Raw genomic sequence first — 16,973 nt, 5'->3', positions numbered from 1 at the left:
CAGTTTATGCATAGTGTCGCCTCCTAGTGGATAGCAGCATAACACCCATGGTCCTGTGTCCCCCAATTAGAGGCTAAGAGAAAGAGATTTTACGGTGAGTACACAAAAATGTCCTTTTTTTTTTTACATGGATTAAATATTAATAGAGGTATATTACTCTTCCAATGGCCAGGGCTGCTCCAATAACTTGCTCTCCTAGTTACCTGACCGCTGCAGCCAGTTGTAGGCTGCAGCGGTACTGTGACTTCCAAACAGGCCAGACACTGTTTCCAGACCCAGCAGTAACATCTGGAGCGGCTTGTGCCCGAATGGTGTGGGCGCTGGAAAGTCAGTTTGCCTCAGTTTATTATTTTCAATCAATCCCCATGCCAAAAAGAAATAATCATTTTGCTGTCAAAATCATTTAATGTGTGAAATATTACATTTGACTTCTTTTACTGACACATTTACTTATTTTTTGGTAAAATTATTAGAATCAGTCAACAGTTCATTGCGGGATCCGGAGGAAGATGAAGTTGGGATTCTACAAGAAGCCACAAGTCCTGTCGTTGAATCTCCTGATTTGGGTGGTCTACCACAGCCAGACACTGCCTTCTGCCCAGTGGTTGAAGAAGTCACAAACTCATCCCGTTCAGTGTCTCCTGAGCTGGGGGACTCGGCAGAACAAGGTAGCTCCATTTCATATATTAATAAGTGTTAGCATATTGCTAGTGTTTGACATCACTTTATGGTCAGTACTAGTCCAATATCGAAGACCCTTCAGGATCCTGAAAATGCAGAGAACACATTGCTGGTGTAGTGTTGCATCCCCTGTTTGTTTCCCCTGAAAAGTGCCTTCCCTTGAATAGGGCCTGCACATTGACCGGTGAAGCTGCCGTACAGGGGTAAAAAGGTGACTTACCTTCCTGCATTGTTTCACCTTAATTTTGCAGGTATAAAGGGGGTCCTAGATGTTATACACCTTTCTGTCCGCTACTCGGACAACCCCTTCTCAAGTCCAGTATTCACCTACATAGAATAAATACACCTTACGCTCTCCTCAGGTGCCAGGTCTCCCGAGGTTTGTGTGATGTTATGTCATCCCAGTGCCGATCAGCAGCTAATAAACACTTCACTCACCCGTCCTTTAGATAATACTGACATCTGTAAGAAGTGATAATTACTGCTGCTTTCTGACGTCCTCCTTTAGCAGCCGCTGATTGGCTGCAGGACTCACGTGACATTGCATACCGACGCCAACGTTGCTGTAACAGTGTAATAAGGAGGACTAATCTGAATAGGTTAAAAAGATATCAATTTCAAAAGAAAAATAATCTTAAAATGTATATCGTTATATAGTTATAGGTACAGTTGTTATGTAAACCCAAGGTGCACAGTTGTGACTAAAGGTACCGTCTCACAGTGGCACTTTGGTCGCTACGACGGCACAATCCGTGACGCTCCAGCATCGCTCCAATATCGCTCCAGCGTCGTAGACTGCGGTCACACTTCGCAATGCACGACGCTGGAGCGATAATTTCACGACGTATGTGCGATGTAGAAGCTGTTGGTTACTATGCGCACATCGTATACAATATCGTGCACACCTTTGTTACACCATGCGATCATGCCGCCACAGCGGGACACTAGACGATGAAAGAAAGTTTCAAACGATCTGCTACGACGTACGATTCTCAGCGGGGTCCCTAATTGCAGGAGCGTGTCAGAGACAGCGAGATCGTGCCGTCGTAGCAATCAAAATGCCACTGTGTGACGGTACCCTTAGGAATAGAACAGGACATGATAGTTAAGATACCTGCAGCAATAAATCCTACAGCTTCAAAGAAGGAGGCATATGAGTAATCTGATGTCAATAATAAATGTGATGCAAGGTTTAGGCAGTAAGACAATGGCTCAATGCCTGTTAGAAAATAACAACAGGTTCATGCTGGACGTATTATGTATTGGGCTGGTAAAGGTTAGAGGAAGTTATTTGCCCATTGTATTAAGTAGTCCTATCTGCTCCACGGCCACGTTTCGCGTCAATGTTGCTTCCTCAGGGGGCGTGCTGGAACAGTGCATACAATGTAGGTGAGAATAATATAAGGTATTTTATTCTAGATCGGGTGACGATGTAATTGCTAAGGGGTTGTCCGAATGTGTGCAACCCTATTAAAGGGACACTGTCACCTGAATTTGGAGGGAAGAATCTTCAGCCATGGAGGCGGTGTTTTTGGGTTTTTGATTCACCCTTTCCTTACCCGCTGGCTGCATGCTGGCTGCAATATTGGATTGAAGTTCATTCTCTGTCCTCCGTAGTACATGCCTGCACAAGGCAATCTTACCTTGCCCAGGCACGTACTATGAATGACAGAGAATGAACTTCAATCCAATATTGCAGCCAGCATGCAGCCAGGGGGTAAGGAAAGGGTGAATCAAAAACCCCGCCTCCATGGCTGAAGATTCTTCCGTCCAAATTCAGGTGACAGTGTCCCTTTAAATCATCTGGTGCCCCTCTTAGTCTGGTTTCTTTGACTTTTCTCGCCTCTTCTCATTTGTAAAATGGCGGACAGTTTTTTCAGACTACAGTGTGCACAGTGTACTTTGGTAGTCCTCCCTACTCTCAACTGTGGTCCATATACACTGCAAGATTATCTTGAACGAGGGGTCCTAAGAACGCAAGTTTCATGATCATCCTGCCATCTAAATCAGACATTCATGTGACAAACAAGCAAAACTCGTGATCGTCGGGTGCAATGATCTTTCGTGCTTCACAAAGGTTCATTGTTCTTGCCAATGCATCACAATGTGTAAACAGGACTCGCGCTGCTGAGAACAATGGCTGCCTATGCGCACTGAGCGGCCGATTACAGATCATTCAGTGCAGGTATGAAGCATATAAAGAGGCCATTAAATGACCACCAATCGGCAAATGATCAGGGGTTGTGTAATGCTGCCTGCAAGTTCTTGTGCACAGACCTCAAGCGGGGAAACGTGCCTCAGACTTCCAACATAGATCTGCAGCTGGCAGCCATGGCACAGAAATGAAGAGGGAGCTGTGCTAGATGGGCTAAAAAGTAGGGCACCTGGTATTTTAGTTATGTGATAATTTTATTGTGAATTGAAGGGTTGTCCCCATTGTGCCCAATAATAAACTGCTATGTAGTCAGCTGTTAAGCTCCCTCTGCGGCATATACAGCTCACTGGACAGACTTCTGCCTCCAGTTCTGTGACAGAAAGCAGGAGAGTCATAAAGATTTATATACAATTCATTTGTGGAGAATTTTAACTAAAAATAAAAACTTTCCCTACAAAAATGTCCATCAATCTGATCATCTCCTCCTGCTCCATAACTTCCTGTCTGCAGATCCAATACCATTTTCAGCGTGACCGGGTCCCAGCATAGCTATCAGTAATGTATGTTAAGTGTATACATTAAAATGACCCCTCTCCGTCTCCTGCCGTTTCCAGCGCTGTTCCGAGCCTCTCCTGCATCGTGCGGCTGCATTTGTGACCTTCCATCGCACACAGCGTCTTCTGCGTGGACCGGATGTCACTTTCTCATGGTGAATTTATGAGACTAATGATTCTCTCACAGACTTGTATCAAGAAAGAAAGTAATGGTTGTGTGAGCCGGCAAGATAGCGCTGTGATCACATTATGCAGGAGAGGACGAGAGCAGCGCTGGAAACTGCAGAAGATGGCGACCTCGAAAGAATATCAGTGCACACACACCGCCTAATCTACGGATGGCTAACGGATGCAAAAGTAAAATACAATACGCTGGACTGGTTCTTTAAGCCTTTTACTTTAGTGTATGTGCTTGCTGAATAAAGATATGTTTACAGATAATGGGTCTGAAGTGGCTAAAAGTCCAGATGGGAGTAAAGCAGAAGAGCCCGCTGCTGCATTAGAGAGCAGTGCTCTGTGTGAGATGGACACGGGGAACACAACCCCAGAACCAAGTGCTGTCCCTGACCCTGAGGAGGAAGACCTGGAGCCTGGGGAAGTAAAGGGTGAGAGCGAGTTCTGTGCCGTGGTGTGTACATCACTCCTATGGACCATTTAGCATTAGATGAATTTGTAATACAACTATATACATTCAGGGAAAATAGGGAGTCCTTGTGGTATAGTAGCATTTGCTATTGACACTGTGGGAAGGAGCGCAAACCGAGGGCAGAGTTTAATGCTGTGGACTCTGTTTAATGGATGTCAGTGGCTCTGGTTAGGAGTTCGGCAGCCGTGGAAGGGGACACAAATGTGATGTGAATATAGGATATGCAGAGTTACTTACATGCCATGTGTCAGTAATCGCCAGCAGTGAAGAGCCCAACAATCTCTGTATTCTAGATACAGCCACACATGCAAGTTATGGGGCGGACAAGTGTGGGGATTAGGTGCAGGGGTGATCATATGTGTAATGTATTAAATGCTAATAAATGTACTTCAGTAGCCATAGAAACATCCGACGATAAGGCCTAAAAGCACTGAAGCGGCAAACTGTGAAAACCAGAATGTCAGTCTCAAAAGTTTTGGTGATGACTGTATGTACTGTACAATATCAGGAATGCACAGCGAGTTTTGTATTATTTTTATTAATAATTAGTGGCTAGTTGGTGATTGGTGCCCTGCGTGGTATCCACACCATTTAAGCAGGCACTTTGTACCTTGCTGTATGCTTGAAAAAGACCAGGATACTGGTCGAAACGTCGCGTATTCATGGCTTAATAAAGTTTGTTTGAGATTACGACACCCGGCTGGAGCGCTGTTCATCTTCTCTTGGACTGAATGCACAGCGAGTGTCATTTATGGATCATGTCTGCCACAAATACTACAACTTTCCAGTAGATCCAGAAACCTTCCCATGTTTATGGCTGGTTAATGACTTCTGCTGCTTCTTTGAACATGTTTTTTGATTCTCAATGCTTTAAATTGTCAGGTGCTGCAGTAAGAAGGCGGGTCGCTACTCCGGAAGAGGTGCGGTTCCCTCTCCTCCATGGGTAAGTCACTAACTATAATCTGGTTCACATGTAACTTCAGCCCATCCTAGTGGACCACCACATGGAAATATTAAGTAGTTTGCTTGACCTGATCATTTAACGCGCGGCTGTGACCATAGTGTATCCTTGGCTTTTGCAGTTGGAGGCGTGAAGTTCGAATAAAGAAAGGCAGTCACCGGTGGCAAGGAGAGACCTGGTACTATGCTCCCTGTGGGAAAAGAATGAAACAGTTCCCTGAGGTTATAAAGGTAATGCTTCTTTCATTAATCAAATGGATTAGGATTATTGTGCCGTGATAGATGTATACCTGTAGTTCCAGTGCTGTCCCGATGTAACTTTGTCAGTCACTGTCATTCACCATAATGATGGTGGTGGTCACATTGTGTTTTTCTCTTGCTGTTGTCATCGGGATGTATTGTGTAATTTTTCACCCGCTCTGTTGTGTTGTCTAGTATCTCACTAAATACTCCGGTCCTCATGTCAGAAGGGAACACTTCAGTTTTAGTCCAAGGATGCCAGTTGGAGACTTTTATGAAGAGCGTCACACTCCAGAGGTGAGTCTGTTGCCTCTCTTATTACTACTACTACTTATTCAGTGCAGTTTGGCTTTTTTTTTTCTATTTCTAATAAAGTAACTTTAGCTGCTCCCTGGTAATAGTTTTATGATGTGTTATGCCACAGGCCATATGGTAGACCACCGTAACACTTCTGCTTGCACCAATCAAAGTTTTCAGAAGTTCATTTGTTTAGTATCCTCTACTTTCCTTACCCAGGGCACAAAGTGGATATTGTTGAACTCGGAAGAAATACCGTCCCGCATTTTGGCCATCACAGGGAAGAGGGGGCGTCCTCGAAATATGGAGAAGGCTAAAGCAAAGGAGAGTAAGGTGAAGCGTGGAAGAGGTCGTCCTCCAAAGGTGAAGATGATTGATCTGCTGAACAAACCTGATGCTAAACTCTTAAGGAAGCTGGAAAATCAAGGTAAGGACACCCGATATTTATAAAAAATGGAGCTTTGTTTGGGTTTTACGCTGCTTCATTTATTTCAGTCTGCTGCTTTCTTCCGTTTAGATATTCTTAGTGATGTTGAAAAGGTGAAGCTCAGTAAGCTAAGGAAGAAAATGCGAAGGAAGGTGAGTTTCTGTCAAAAATATTATATTTTGAGAATACCCTAGTGATGAGTAAACGTGCTCGGACATAGTGTTATCCGAGTATCAATATGCCAGAGTCCCTGCGGCTGTTAGACAGCCGCAACACATGCTGGGGTTGCCTGTTTTTTAGGCAGTCCTTACAAATGTTGCAGCTTTCTAACAGCTGCAAATCATGGAGCCACGGGGATTCTAACATATTACTCAAGCACCCACAATTAGAGCTCAGTGAATTTTTCAAAATTCGGTTCTGATTATGATTGGTGCTGAATATTGTATTTGCAATATTCGCTAAACACAGCTGAACGTCATTGGAGTCAATGGGAGTAGCTATGAACGAATATGTTTGGAACCGATCATCAAGCATAAATTCAGCACGAATAGGGAACCAATATGTCACAAATCTGGCAAATACAGATTCGGCAACCGATTCCGAACATATTCTCTCAACTGTACCTACAATACTCAGATGACACCTGAGCACGCTCGCTCATCACTGGTGTACATGCCACACAATTTATCTTTAATAGAAAATTTATAAACTTTAAGTTCTTATACAGTTTCTGGGGAAACACTTGCCATCAAAATAACATCTCGCATAACTTTTTGCATTGTAACTATATACCCTCCACTATGGCTCTGCTGAACATTCCTGCTCCTATATTAGGTTTCATGGTGAATAACAGTCGGAAGCGAGAGCTTTGTGCACCTCGCCTCTCTTTTGCTGGTGGCTTTTGTTTTATATTTTGTTTTATATTGCTGATGTGGTAGGCAGGGAATTATATGAATAACCCAGTTGTTATATATATATATATAACATATATATACCGTATAAACTCGAGTATAAGCCGAGATTTTCAGCCCATTTTTTTGGGCTGAAAGTCCCCCTCTCGGCTTATACTCGAGTCATATACCCGGGGGTCGGCAGGGGAGGGGGAGCGGGGGCTGTGTAGTTATACTTACCTGCTGCGGCGCGGTCCCTGCAGTCCCTGGCTTCCCCGGCGCTGCAGATTCTTCCTGTATTGAGCGGTCACATGGCACCGCTCATTACAGAAATGAATAGGCGGCTCCGCCTCCATAGCCGCATATTCATTGCTGTAAATGATCGGTAACTGTGACCGCTCAATTACAGGAAGAAGCTGCAGCGCCGGGGAAGCCAGGGGCCGCGCCAGGAGCAGGTAAGGGGAGCGCAGCGCTGCGCGATATTTACCTGCTCCTCGCTCCGGTGCGGCTCCGTCTGCAGCGTCCTCTAGCAGTGACGCTCAGGTTAGAGGGCGCTGTGACGTAGTCAGTGTGCGCCCTCTGCTGAGCGTCAGTGCTGGAGACGGAGCCGCACGAGGAGCAGGTAATTATTGAAAGCGCTGCCATCCTGAGCAAGAGAGGTGAGTGTGATTTTTTTTTTTTTTTTTTTTTTTTTTTTTTATGGCAGCACCAGCAGCATTATATAAGGAGCATCTATGGGGCCATAATCAACGGTGCAGAGCAATCTATATGGCACCGCACAGCGTGATAAGGAGCATCTATGGGGCCATAATCAAAGGTGCAGAGCATATATATATATGGCACAGCTTTATAAGGAGCATCTATGGGGCCATAATCAACGGGTCAGAGCACTATATACGGCACAGCTTTATAAGGAGAATCTATGGGGCCATAATGAACAGTGCAGAGCAATATATAATATATATATATATATATATATATATATATATATATATATATATATATATATATATATATATATATATATATGGCACAGCTTTATAAGGAGCATCTATGGGGCCATAATCAAAGGTGCAGAGCATTCTATATGGCACAGCTTTATAAGGAGCATCTATGGGGCCATAATGAACGGTGCAGAACATTCTATATGGCACAGCTTTATAAGGAGCATCTATGGGGCCATAATGAACGGTGCAGAACATTCTATATGGCACAGCTTTATAAGGAGCATCTATGGGGCCATAATGAACGGTGCAGAGCATTCTATATGGCACAGCTTTATAAGGAGCATCTATGGGCCATAATCAACGGTGCAGAGCAATATATCTATGGCACAGCTTTCTATGGAGCATCTATGGGGCCATAATGAACGGTATAGAGCATTGTATATAGCACAGTTGTATATGGAGCATCTATGGGGCAATAATGAACGGTATGGAGCATCTATTTTTATTTTTGAAATTTAATTTACCAGTAGCTGCGGCACTTCCTACCCTAGGCTTATACTCGAGTCAATAAGTTTTCCCAGTTTTTTGTGGCAAAATTAGGGGGGTCGGCTTATACTCGGGTCGGCTTATACTCGAGTATATACGGTATATACATTTGTACTTTATTTTTAAGGCCAGAAGTCAAGAAGCTAAAGAAGAGGCAGCAAAGAAACTAAAGGTAAGTATCTATTAGTCCCTTTCATTAATGCTCATAGTAGCCTTCACTAATAAAGTATACTGTACAGACCAAAAGTTTGGACACACCTTCTCATTTAAAGATTTTTGTGTATTTTCATTACTATGAAAATCGTACATTCGCACTGAAGGCATCAAAACTATGAATTAACACGTGGAATTATATACTTAACAAAAAAGTGTGAAACAACTGAAAATATGTTTCATATTCTATGTTCTTCAAAGTAGCCACCTTTTGCTTGGATGACTGCTTTGCACACTCTTGGCATTCTCTTGATGAGCTTCAAGAGGTAGTCACTGGGAATGGTCTTCCAACAATCTTGAAGGAGTTCCCAGAGATGCTTAGCACTTATTGGCCCTTTTGCTTTCACTCTGCGGTCCAGCTCACCCCAAACCATCTCGATTGGATTCAGGTCTGGTGACTGTGGAGGCCAGGTATCTGGCGTAGCACCCCATCACTCTCCTTCTTGGTCAAATAGCCCTTACACAGCCTGGAGGTGTGTTTGGGGTGATTGTCCTGTTGAAAAATAAATGATGGTCCAACTAAACGCAAACCGGATGGAATAGCATGCCGCTGCAAGATGCTGTGGTAGCCATGCTGGTTCAGTATGCCTTCAGTTTTGAATAAATCCCAACAGTGTCACCAGCAAAGCACCCCCACACCATCACACCTCCTCCTCCATGCTTCATGGTGGGAGCCAGGCATGTAGAGTCCATCCGTTCACCTTTTCTGCGTCGCACAAAGACACGGTGGTTGGAACCAAAGATCTCAAATTTGGACTCATCAGACCAAAGCACAGATTTCCACTGGTTTAATGTCCATTCCTTGGGTTCTTTAGCCCAAACAAGTCTCTTCTGCTTGTTGCCTGTCATTAGCAGTGGTTTCCTAGCAGCTATTTTACCATGAAGGGCTGCTGCACAAAGTCTCCTCTTAACAGTTGTTGTAGAAATGTGTCTGCTGCTAGAACTCTGTGGCATTGACCTGGTCTCTAATCTGAGCTGCTGTTAACCTGCGATTTCTGAGGCTGGTGACTCGGATAAACTTATCCTCAGAAGCAGAGGTGACTCTTGGTCTTCCTTTCCTGAGGCGATCCTCATGTGAGCCAGTTTCTTTATAGCGCTTGATGGTTTTTGCCACTGCACTTGGGGACACTTTCAAAGTTGTTCCAATTTTTCGGACTGACTGACCTTAATTTCTTAAAGTAATGATGGCCACTTGTTTTTCTTTACCTAGCTGCTTTTTTTTTTTTGCTATAATACAAATTCTAACAGTCTATTCAGTAGGACTATCAGCTGTGTATCCACCAGACTTCTGAGCAACACAACTGATGGTCCCAACCCCATTTATAAGGCAAGAAATCCCACTTCTTAAACCTGACCGGGCACACCTGTGAAGTGAAAACCATTCCCAGTGACTACTTCTTGAATCTCATCAAGAGAATGCCAAGAGTGTGCAAAGCAGTCATCAAAGCAAAAGGTGGCTATTTTGAAGAATCTAGAACGGGTCGGGAACCTATGGCTCGCGAGCCAGATATGGCTCTTTTGATGGCCGTATCTGGCTCGCAGACAGGGGGCCCGGGGCCGGCAAGTCAGACGCCCCTGGTCACCGCACTATGTCTGCCTCCTGCTCCCGCACACTTCCGTCACTTCCAGGGGCGGATTATCAGAGGGTCAATATGGGCGGTAGCCCAGGGCCCAGTGGATTAACCCTCTGATAATCATTTGTGAATGCCGGCCCGTGCCGGCCGCCGCCGCCGGCGTTTATGTGCCCCCCGGACCCGGTGGGCGGAGAGAGGGGGCCGCATCGGGCCCTTTCTCATCTGCTCACCGGGCCCCTTGCAGCGCTGCGGCGGTTTCCTATTGATGTGCGGGCGCGCGCCCGCACATCAATAGTTAACAACAGCCGCCAGCCAATTGGAGGCTGGCGGCTGATGTCGGCCGCAGCGCACACGTCGCCGGCGTCTGACGTCATTGTCAGTCGCCGGCGAGTGTGCGCTGCTGCAGGGAGCTCGCCGCCTGGAGCGCGGACAGGTGAGGAGACTGCTTGTTTTTTTTTTGTTTTTTTTTGGATCAGTTATCGGTGGACACACTGGGGGAATGGGGGGCAATGCTGGAGGACACACTGGGGGGCAATGCTGGAGACACTGGGGCAGATTGGAGGACACACTGGGGGCAATGCTGGAGACACTGGGGCAGATTGGAGGACACACTAAGCGGGCAAAGCTGGAGACAGTAGGGCAGATTGGAGGACACACTGGGGGCAATGCTGGAGACAGTGAGGCAGATTGGAGGACACACTGGGGGCAATGCTGGAGACAGTGGGGCAGATTGGAGGACACACTGGGGGCAGATTGCTGGAGGACACACTGGGGGCAGATTGCTGGAGACACTGGGGGCAGATTGCTGGAGACACTGGGGGCAGATTGCTGGAGACACTGGGGGCAGATTGCTGGAGACACTGGGGCAGATTGCTGGAGACACTGGGGCAGATTGCTGGAGACACTGGGGCAGATTGCTGGAGACACTGGGGCAGATGATTGCTGGACACACTGGGGCAATGCTGGATACACTGGGGCAATGCTGGAGACACTGGGCCAGATTGCTGGAGACACTGGGGCAGATGATTGCTGGACACACTGGGGCAATGCTGGATACACTGGGGCAATGCTGGAGACACTGGGCCAGATTGCTGGACACACTGGTGGTAATATGCTGGACACACTGGGGCAGATTGCTGGACACACTGTCTGGGGGCAATATGCTGGACATACTGGGGCAGATTGCTGGACACACTGGGGGTAATATGCTGGACACACTGGGGGTAATATGCTGGACACACTGGGGGCAGGACTGGAGGCATGGGCAGAATGTAGACACGGGGCATGATTGGAGACATGGGGCAGGATGGATACAATAATAAAATAGACAATTGACATAACTGACAATGCGTTGTGTGACATGTCCAACATTCCAGCTTCTTTCTTCTGCGAATGCCTCAAAGCTGGCATTCTCTCAACATCAGGTGGGAAGAATGCCAGCTTCCAGTCATGCGCAGGAAAAAGAAGAAGCCAGACTGCTGGACTGATGTCATGCATCGCAAGCTCACAATGTAAGTTATTTATTTAATTTTTTACTGCTAATTACCATTGTTTCAGTCCAGTTGTGGCTTTATACAGCAGGGAGGAGCATTCCTTGCTGTACTAAGTGAACATTGGAGCGATTGATCTGTCAATGGCCCTTTAAACATATTGTACGGCTCTCGCGGAATTATATTTCAAAATATGTGGCGTTTACGGCTCTCTTAGCCAAAAAGGTTCCTGACCCCTGATCTAGAATATAAGACATAATTTCAGTTGTTTCACACTTTTTTGTTACGTATGTAATTCCACATGTGTTAATTCACAGTTTTGATGCCTTCAGTGCGAATGTACAATTTTCATAGTCATGAAAATATAGAAAAATCTTTAAATGAGAAGGTGTGTCCAAACTTTTGTTCTGCACTGTACACCCTCTTTGGCTTGTGGTACATATACCGGTGTGACCATGGTACATAATTTCATGTGTTCCACTATTGTTTACTTGATTTTTTTCCCCCTCATTTTTGCCACATTTCTGATAGCTAAGAGAAAAGAGAGAGAAGGAAAAAGAAGAAAAGGAGCGAAAGCTAAAGGAGGCAGAGCAGCTCGAAATAAAGAAGAAAGAGAAAGCAAAGAGAAAACTGAGGGAGAAGGACAAAGTAGTAATTCCCCCTGTCCCAAAGCCAGACAGGAAGCAGCTTGCACAACAGCGGCGCCTGGAAGAACGCAAGCGCCAACAGTTTATGTTGGAGGAGCTGAAGAAACCCACTGAAGACATGTGTTTGCCTGATCATCAGGTACGAGACCTTTTACAGTATTACTGTATAGAAAAATAGATGTTGTTACTAGCAGGGCTGTGGGGGCAGTAAGCCTAACATCCGACTCCCCAGCACTGGTCACTACTGACCATGTACATAAAGTGCAGCACAGATGCTTGGATCAGGAACAGAACAGACATTTATAGGATGTTTCATAACCTTCCCAAATTATGAAAACATTTACAGCACATCCTGCATTGTACTACCAAACCCAGTGTATTATATATTATAGGAGTCTGTCCATGTTATATTGGCTCCACAAAAATGGACACCGACTCCACAGTCCTGGTTACTAGACGTAGTGTCCTTGATTGTGTGCTGAATTGGAATTTTAATCAATCCCATAGTCTTTGTAGAGAGATTCATGGCTAATAGTCGGATTAGTAAAGCTAATACGTCGGCCATAACACATATTGTGTCTTGAATACGTGCGGCACTCAGGCTTTTAAGATTGCTTACTTAAAAGGTTTGTCCTGTAGTCCTGTCTCACATGGGACAGTGGAGGTGAGCAAAAAAGAAAGAGATACTCATTTCTTGGATGGACGCCACTATAGTCAGCTCTGCTGTTGATGGCAGGACATCGATGGGGGATGCAGCATTCAGTGTGAAGGAGTGGCGCCGAGTCCCCCAGCCTGGCCCTTTATTAAGCAGTTATCCAATAGTGGACAGCAGTTTACCATTCCTAGGTGGATTTCAGGAATCTTCATCACAATTATTGTCCATTGATTTCTTTGCAGCCATTACCCGACTTTCCACCTGTTCCAGGAGTAGTGTTGCCCGGCAGTGCCTTCCATCATTGTTTAATGACTGTGGAATTCCTACAGACTTATGGAAAAGTGTTTGGATTAAATGATGCTAAGGATGTGCCCAGCCTCTTCACCCTGCAGGAGGGACTTTTCAATATGGGTGACAGTTTAGGAGAGGTACAAGACTTGCTGGTGAAACTATTGAGGGTTGCATTGTTTGACCCTGGGCTTCCATCATTCTTCCAGGTAACCACATGGCTTTTGAAATGATTGTTTCATTTTAAGCTTTTTATATGATTTACACTAGAAGTACCGCTTGGATTTGATGTTAATATCTTTGTATCTTCAGTCTTTGAAACTCCTAGGAGAAAAAGTTTCTGAAATCCTTATAACCAGGGAAAACGTGTCTGAAATACTCCGTATCTTCCTGGAGGCATATAGTGGTGACATTGAGCTCTGTGACAGCCTCCGCACTCATCCATTTCAGGCACATCCACCCCACTCCAAAGCTGCTGTGCTTGCGTTTCTTATTAACGAACTCAATGCCAGTACCCTGATCATCAGGTGCGGTTTTATTGCTATTTTCAAGACTTTCAAAACTTCTCTCTAGAATATAAAGCTTTTCTTCTTACCTGCCTTTCAGATGTTAAGTTTAGTTCGTATAAACTCATTAACATTACATTTTCATTGTTTCCTCAGTGAAATTGATAAAACTCTAGAGAACATGTCCAATTATAGAAAGAACAAGTGGATAATAGAGGGCAAAATTCGCAGGTAACAACAACAATGCTGAAAGGTCTTCTCCCCATTTTTCCTTTTTTAGTAATTTTTCTTCTATATTTTGCTGATATTTTATTCTCTTTTCAAGTTTGTTAGTTTATTACTTTGTATTTGAGACTTGTAAAACCTGGGCATGGGTGTAAATTTTCATACAAAAATGCCTTATTATGTTTGTTTTCATTTTACCTCTTGTTATCAACGATACCTTAGCGCAGCGCCTGCGGGTTTCTAGCTGGAATTTTTTTCCCCTACAATAACACCTACTTTTTAGTACTGTGTACAACCGAAACACATAAGGAAAACCATTTATGATAGTACACACTGGCATTGTATCATAATATCCTACAGGTTGAAATTTGCATTAGGAAAGAAGGTGGAACGACCGGACCCTCAAGTCAGCAGTGCTGAGGAGTGTCGGACCAGACGCAGCACGCGCATTGAGGAAAACGAGGACGCCATGGGTGATGAATCAGCCTTACTGAAAGCAGATGAGGAGGTAATGTACACATTCTAAATATTATTCTCTAAAAGAGAAATCTGCTTTGTCTTTCTCCTGTCGAATGACTAATAGACCTCAATTGAATACCCATATCTTCAGATCCTAGTTAGATTTGAAGATTTTCTTGTAGGATGATGGATTAACAATAACTTTTGGAGAGGAAGATATATTTTAACAAGCAATAAAATTGAGTAGAAAGAATAAATATATAACACATGTACAGTGATAATAATTGGTGTTTTTTTTTATGTTTTTATTGCAGGAAGAAGTTTCCTCTAATGTGAATACTTTAGATCTAGAAAGACAGATAGAAAAGCTCACAAAGGTAACTTTTGTTCAAGATGTCAATGAAAACATAGAAGTCTTGCATGAAAAATAGCCAAAACGGCAATTTATGTATTGTAGTGTAGTCTCCAAATTCATGCGGTCTTACCTGGGGTCCTTCATTTCTGGGCACATGGAGAAGTGTTCGCTGGGTGGCCCTCCTGTTGAAGGACTCGGCCGCTAATTGTTTATTGATGACCTATCGCTAAAATAGGCCATGAATATCTGATCGGTGGAGGTGCGACAGCCAGCACCCATGGCGATCAGCTGTTATCGGTGACGGCCAGAAGTTCTCAGATGCCGCCAGAACACAGCAGCGCCATCATTTCTATAGTGTCCGTGGCTGGCTACTGCAGATCCAATCTTACTCAAATGAATACGGTTTGGATTTGTAGTACTCGGCTACAGCAACTAAAGTTTTCACAGAGCTGCTGTGTTCGGGCAGCATCCTCGATTCTGGCCGCCGCTGGTAACAGCTGATCACTAGCTGTATAACAATAGTTATAATCAAAAAACCTGTAGGGAGTGCGAACACGTTAACTGCACTATTTGTAAGAAACTTTGCATGGCTTTCTCTGGAATAAGATATCGGATCTCAGATATTAAGGTATCATGTTATTCAGCTTCCTATGACTTGCATGCCCATGTAGACTGCTTAGGAGGGCTGATCCTACTGACACTCCCTTTAACCGCTTAGATGCCGCAACCATGGCATCTAAGCAGTCAGATGGAAGGCATTGTCTGTCACTTTATCCGCCCATCTGCAATTTGGGATGTTAGTGGGTTATTATGGCAGCCCACGGCCAATGACCTGCCCTCTTAGTACTCCTATTAAGCCCTGCCAGAGTCAGATCTTATTAAATCAACACTGACTGCAAAAAATACTGAATATAAAGTGATCGAAAATGTATTTATACTTCTAAAAACTATGGCTTGCCCTGCAAAAAAAAACCAAAACCTCTCAAGCGCCTTTGACAAACAAAATAAAATGCGTGTATGGCTCAGAATATGAGTATGGTGAGGGAAATGTATTTTGGTATTGCCGTCACCACACCAACCGGTAGAATAAACTTCGCTGCCAAATGTGTTGGAACAACATTAAATGTATATATGTTTTTAATTGTGTTTTTCATTGTCTCTTGTAATATTGGTTTACAGCGTCAGATGTTTCTGAGAAAGAAAATCATTAGCTGTTCTCAGCGACTGCGATGTATGTCTCTGGGACAGGACCGGTACCGCCGATTCTACTGGCTGCTTCCACACATAGGTGGCATCTTCGTAGAGGGATCCACGGACGGCTGCGGTGAGGAAACACACAGAATACTAAACCTTATGTTATCCTTCATTGACCCTTAATGACAAAGTCTGAATGGGCCTTAACCAATTAATGACCAAACCAAAGTTATCCAATCTGAGTATATTTTCTGATAATGGTAAATTTAGGTTGATATGTTTTATTGATAAAAATGTCAGACATTTGACAAAAAAATTACTGAAAATTAGCAGCTTTCAAACTTTCATTATCCCTTTAATCCAGATAACCATACCACACAAAATAGGTAAATGCCACTTATCCCAGGTCTGTTTTACATCAGCGCCATCTGTAAAATGTTTTTAATGTTTTGCGTGTTAGAAGCTTTAAAATTGTAGCAGTCATTTTTTATTTTTCAAGGAAATTTATAAAATTTACTGTTTTAGGGACCTACCGCATTCAGTTTTGAAGTGTCTTTAGGGGTCCCATATATTGGAAACCCCCCAAAAGTGATACCATTTTAAAAACTGCTGCCAGGTAGATTATTAACCCTTCAGGTGCTTTTTAGGAATTCGTGCAGTGTTATGACAGGAACGGACTATGGTTATGTTTGCCTCCTGAATGTCGCTAGCTTCTGATTAGGTCACTATAGCCGGCAGATCCTAAGGCCATTACTTGATCTTGAATTGGCTTGGCAACCATCAGGACCACACAGTCATGATCTTAAAGTGCCGATGAGGTTAAATAGGATCTCCCCACACTCAGTTAACCATCCAAATGCTGTAGTCCCTATTAACGGTAGCATCTAAGGGGTAAAACAGGCATGGTCGTTGCCAACACTGATCGTGCCTGATGCAGCAGGGTGTCAGCTATAGTGTACCGCTGACAGCTGCTGGGTTGTCGCCCATCGGGGGACGCTATTTACTTACTGTATATACCCGAGTT

At 44.2% G+C, this 16,973-nt stretch overlaps 1 protein-coding gene across 3 annotated transcripts in view; it reads left to right on the top strand.

Annotated features, from left to right (window-relative positions):
- BAZ2A (bromodomain adjacent to zinc finger domain 2A) overlaps window positions 1–16,973 on the top strand; it is a 143,996-nt gene that overhangs the window by 90,223 nt on the left and 36,800 nt on the right. For 2 of the 3 annotated variants that reach the window (XM_069758457.1, XM_069758456.1), the window contains 15 exons: window positions 474–668; window positions 3,828–3,995; window positions 4,919–4,979; window positions 5,119–5,227; window positions 5,432–5,533; window positions 5,753–5,960; window positions 6,051–6,112; window positions 8,471–8,515; window positions 12,152–12,406; window positions 13,165–13,419; window positions 13,523–13,737; window positions 13,873–13,947; window positions 14,302–14,449; window positions 14,715–14,777; window positions 15,935–16,079. In XM_069758457.1, coding sequence (XP_069614558.1) covers window positions 474–668; window positions 3,828–3,995; window positions 4,919–4,979; window positions 5,119–5,227; window positions 5,432–5,533; window positions 5,753–5,960; window positions 6,051–6,112; window positions 8,471–8,515; window positions 12,152–12,406; window positions 13,165–13,419; window positions 13,523–13,737; window positions 13,873–13,947; window positions 14,302–14,449; window positions 14,715–14,777; window positions 15,935–16,079 — 2,106 coding nt within the window. The remainder of the gene's footprint in view (window positions 1–473; window positions 669–3,827; window positions 3,996–4,918; window positions 4,980–5,118; window positions 5,228–5,431; window positions 5,534–5,752; window positions 5,961–6,050; window positions 6,113–8,470; window positions 8,516–12,151; window positions 12,407–13,164; window positions 13,420–13,522; window positions 13,738–13,872; window positions 13,948–14,301; window positions 14,450–14,714; window positions 14,778–15,934; window positions 16,080–16,973) is intronic. The other variant, XM_069758458.1, reaches the window with a different exon arrangement.

This window comes from Ranitomeya imitator, chromosome 3 (assembly GCF_032444005.1).
Source record: "Ranitomeya imitator isolate aRanImi1 chromosome 3, aRanImi1.pri, whole genome shotgun sequence".
Classification (NCBI taxonomy): domain Eukaryota; kingdom Metazoa; phylum Chordata; class Amphibia; order Anura; family Dendrobatidae; genus Ranitomeya; species Ranitomeya imitator.
This window is presented reverse-complemented; position numbering and strand designations above follow the sequence as displayed.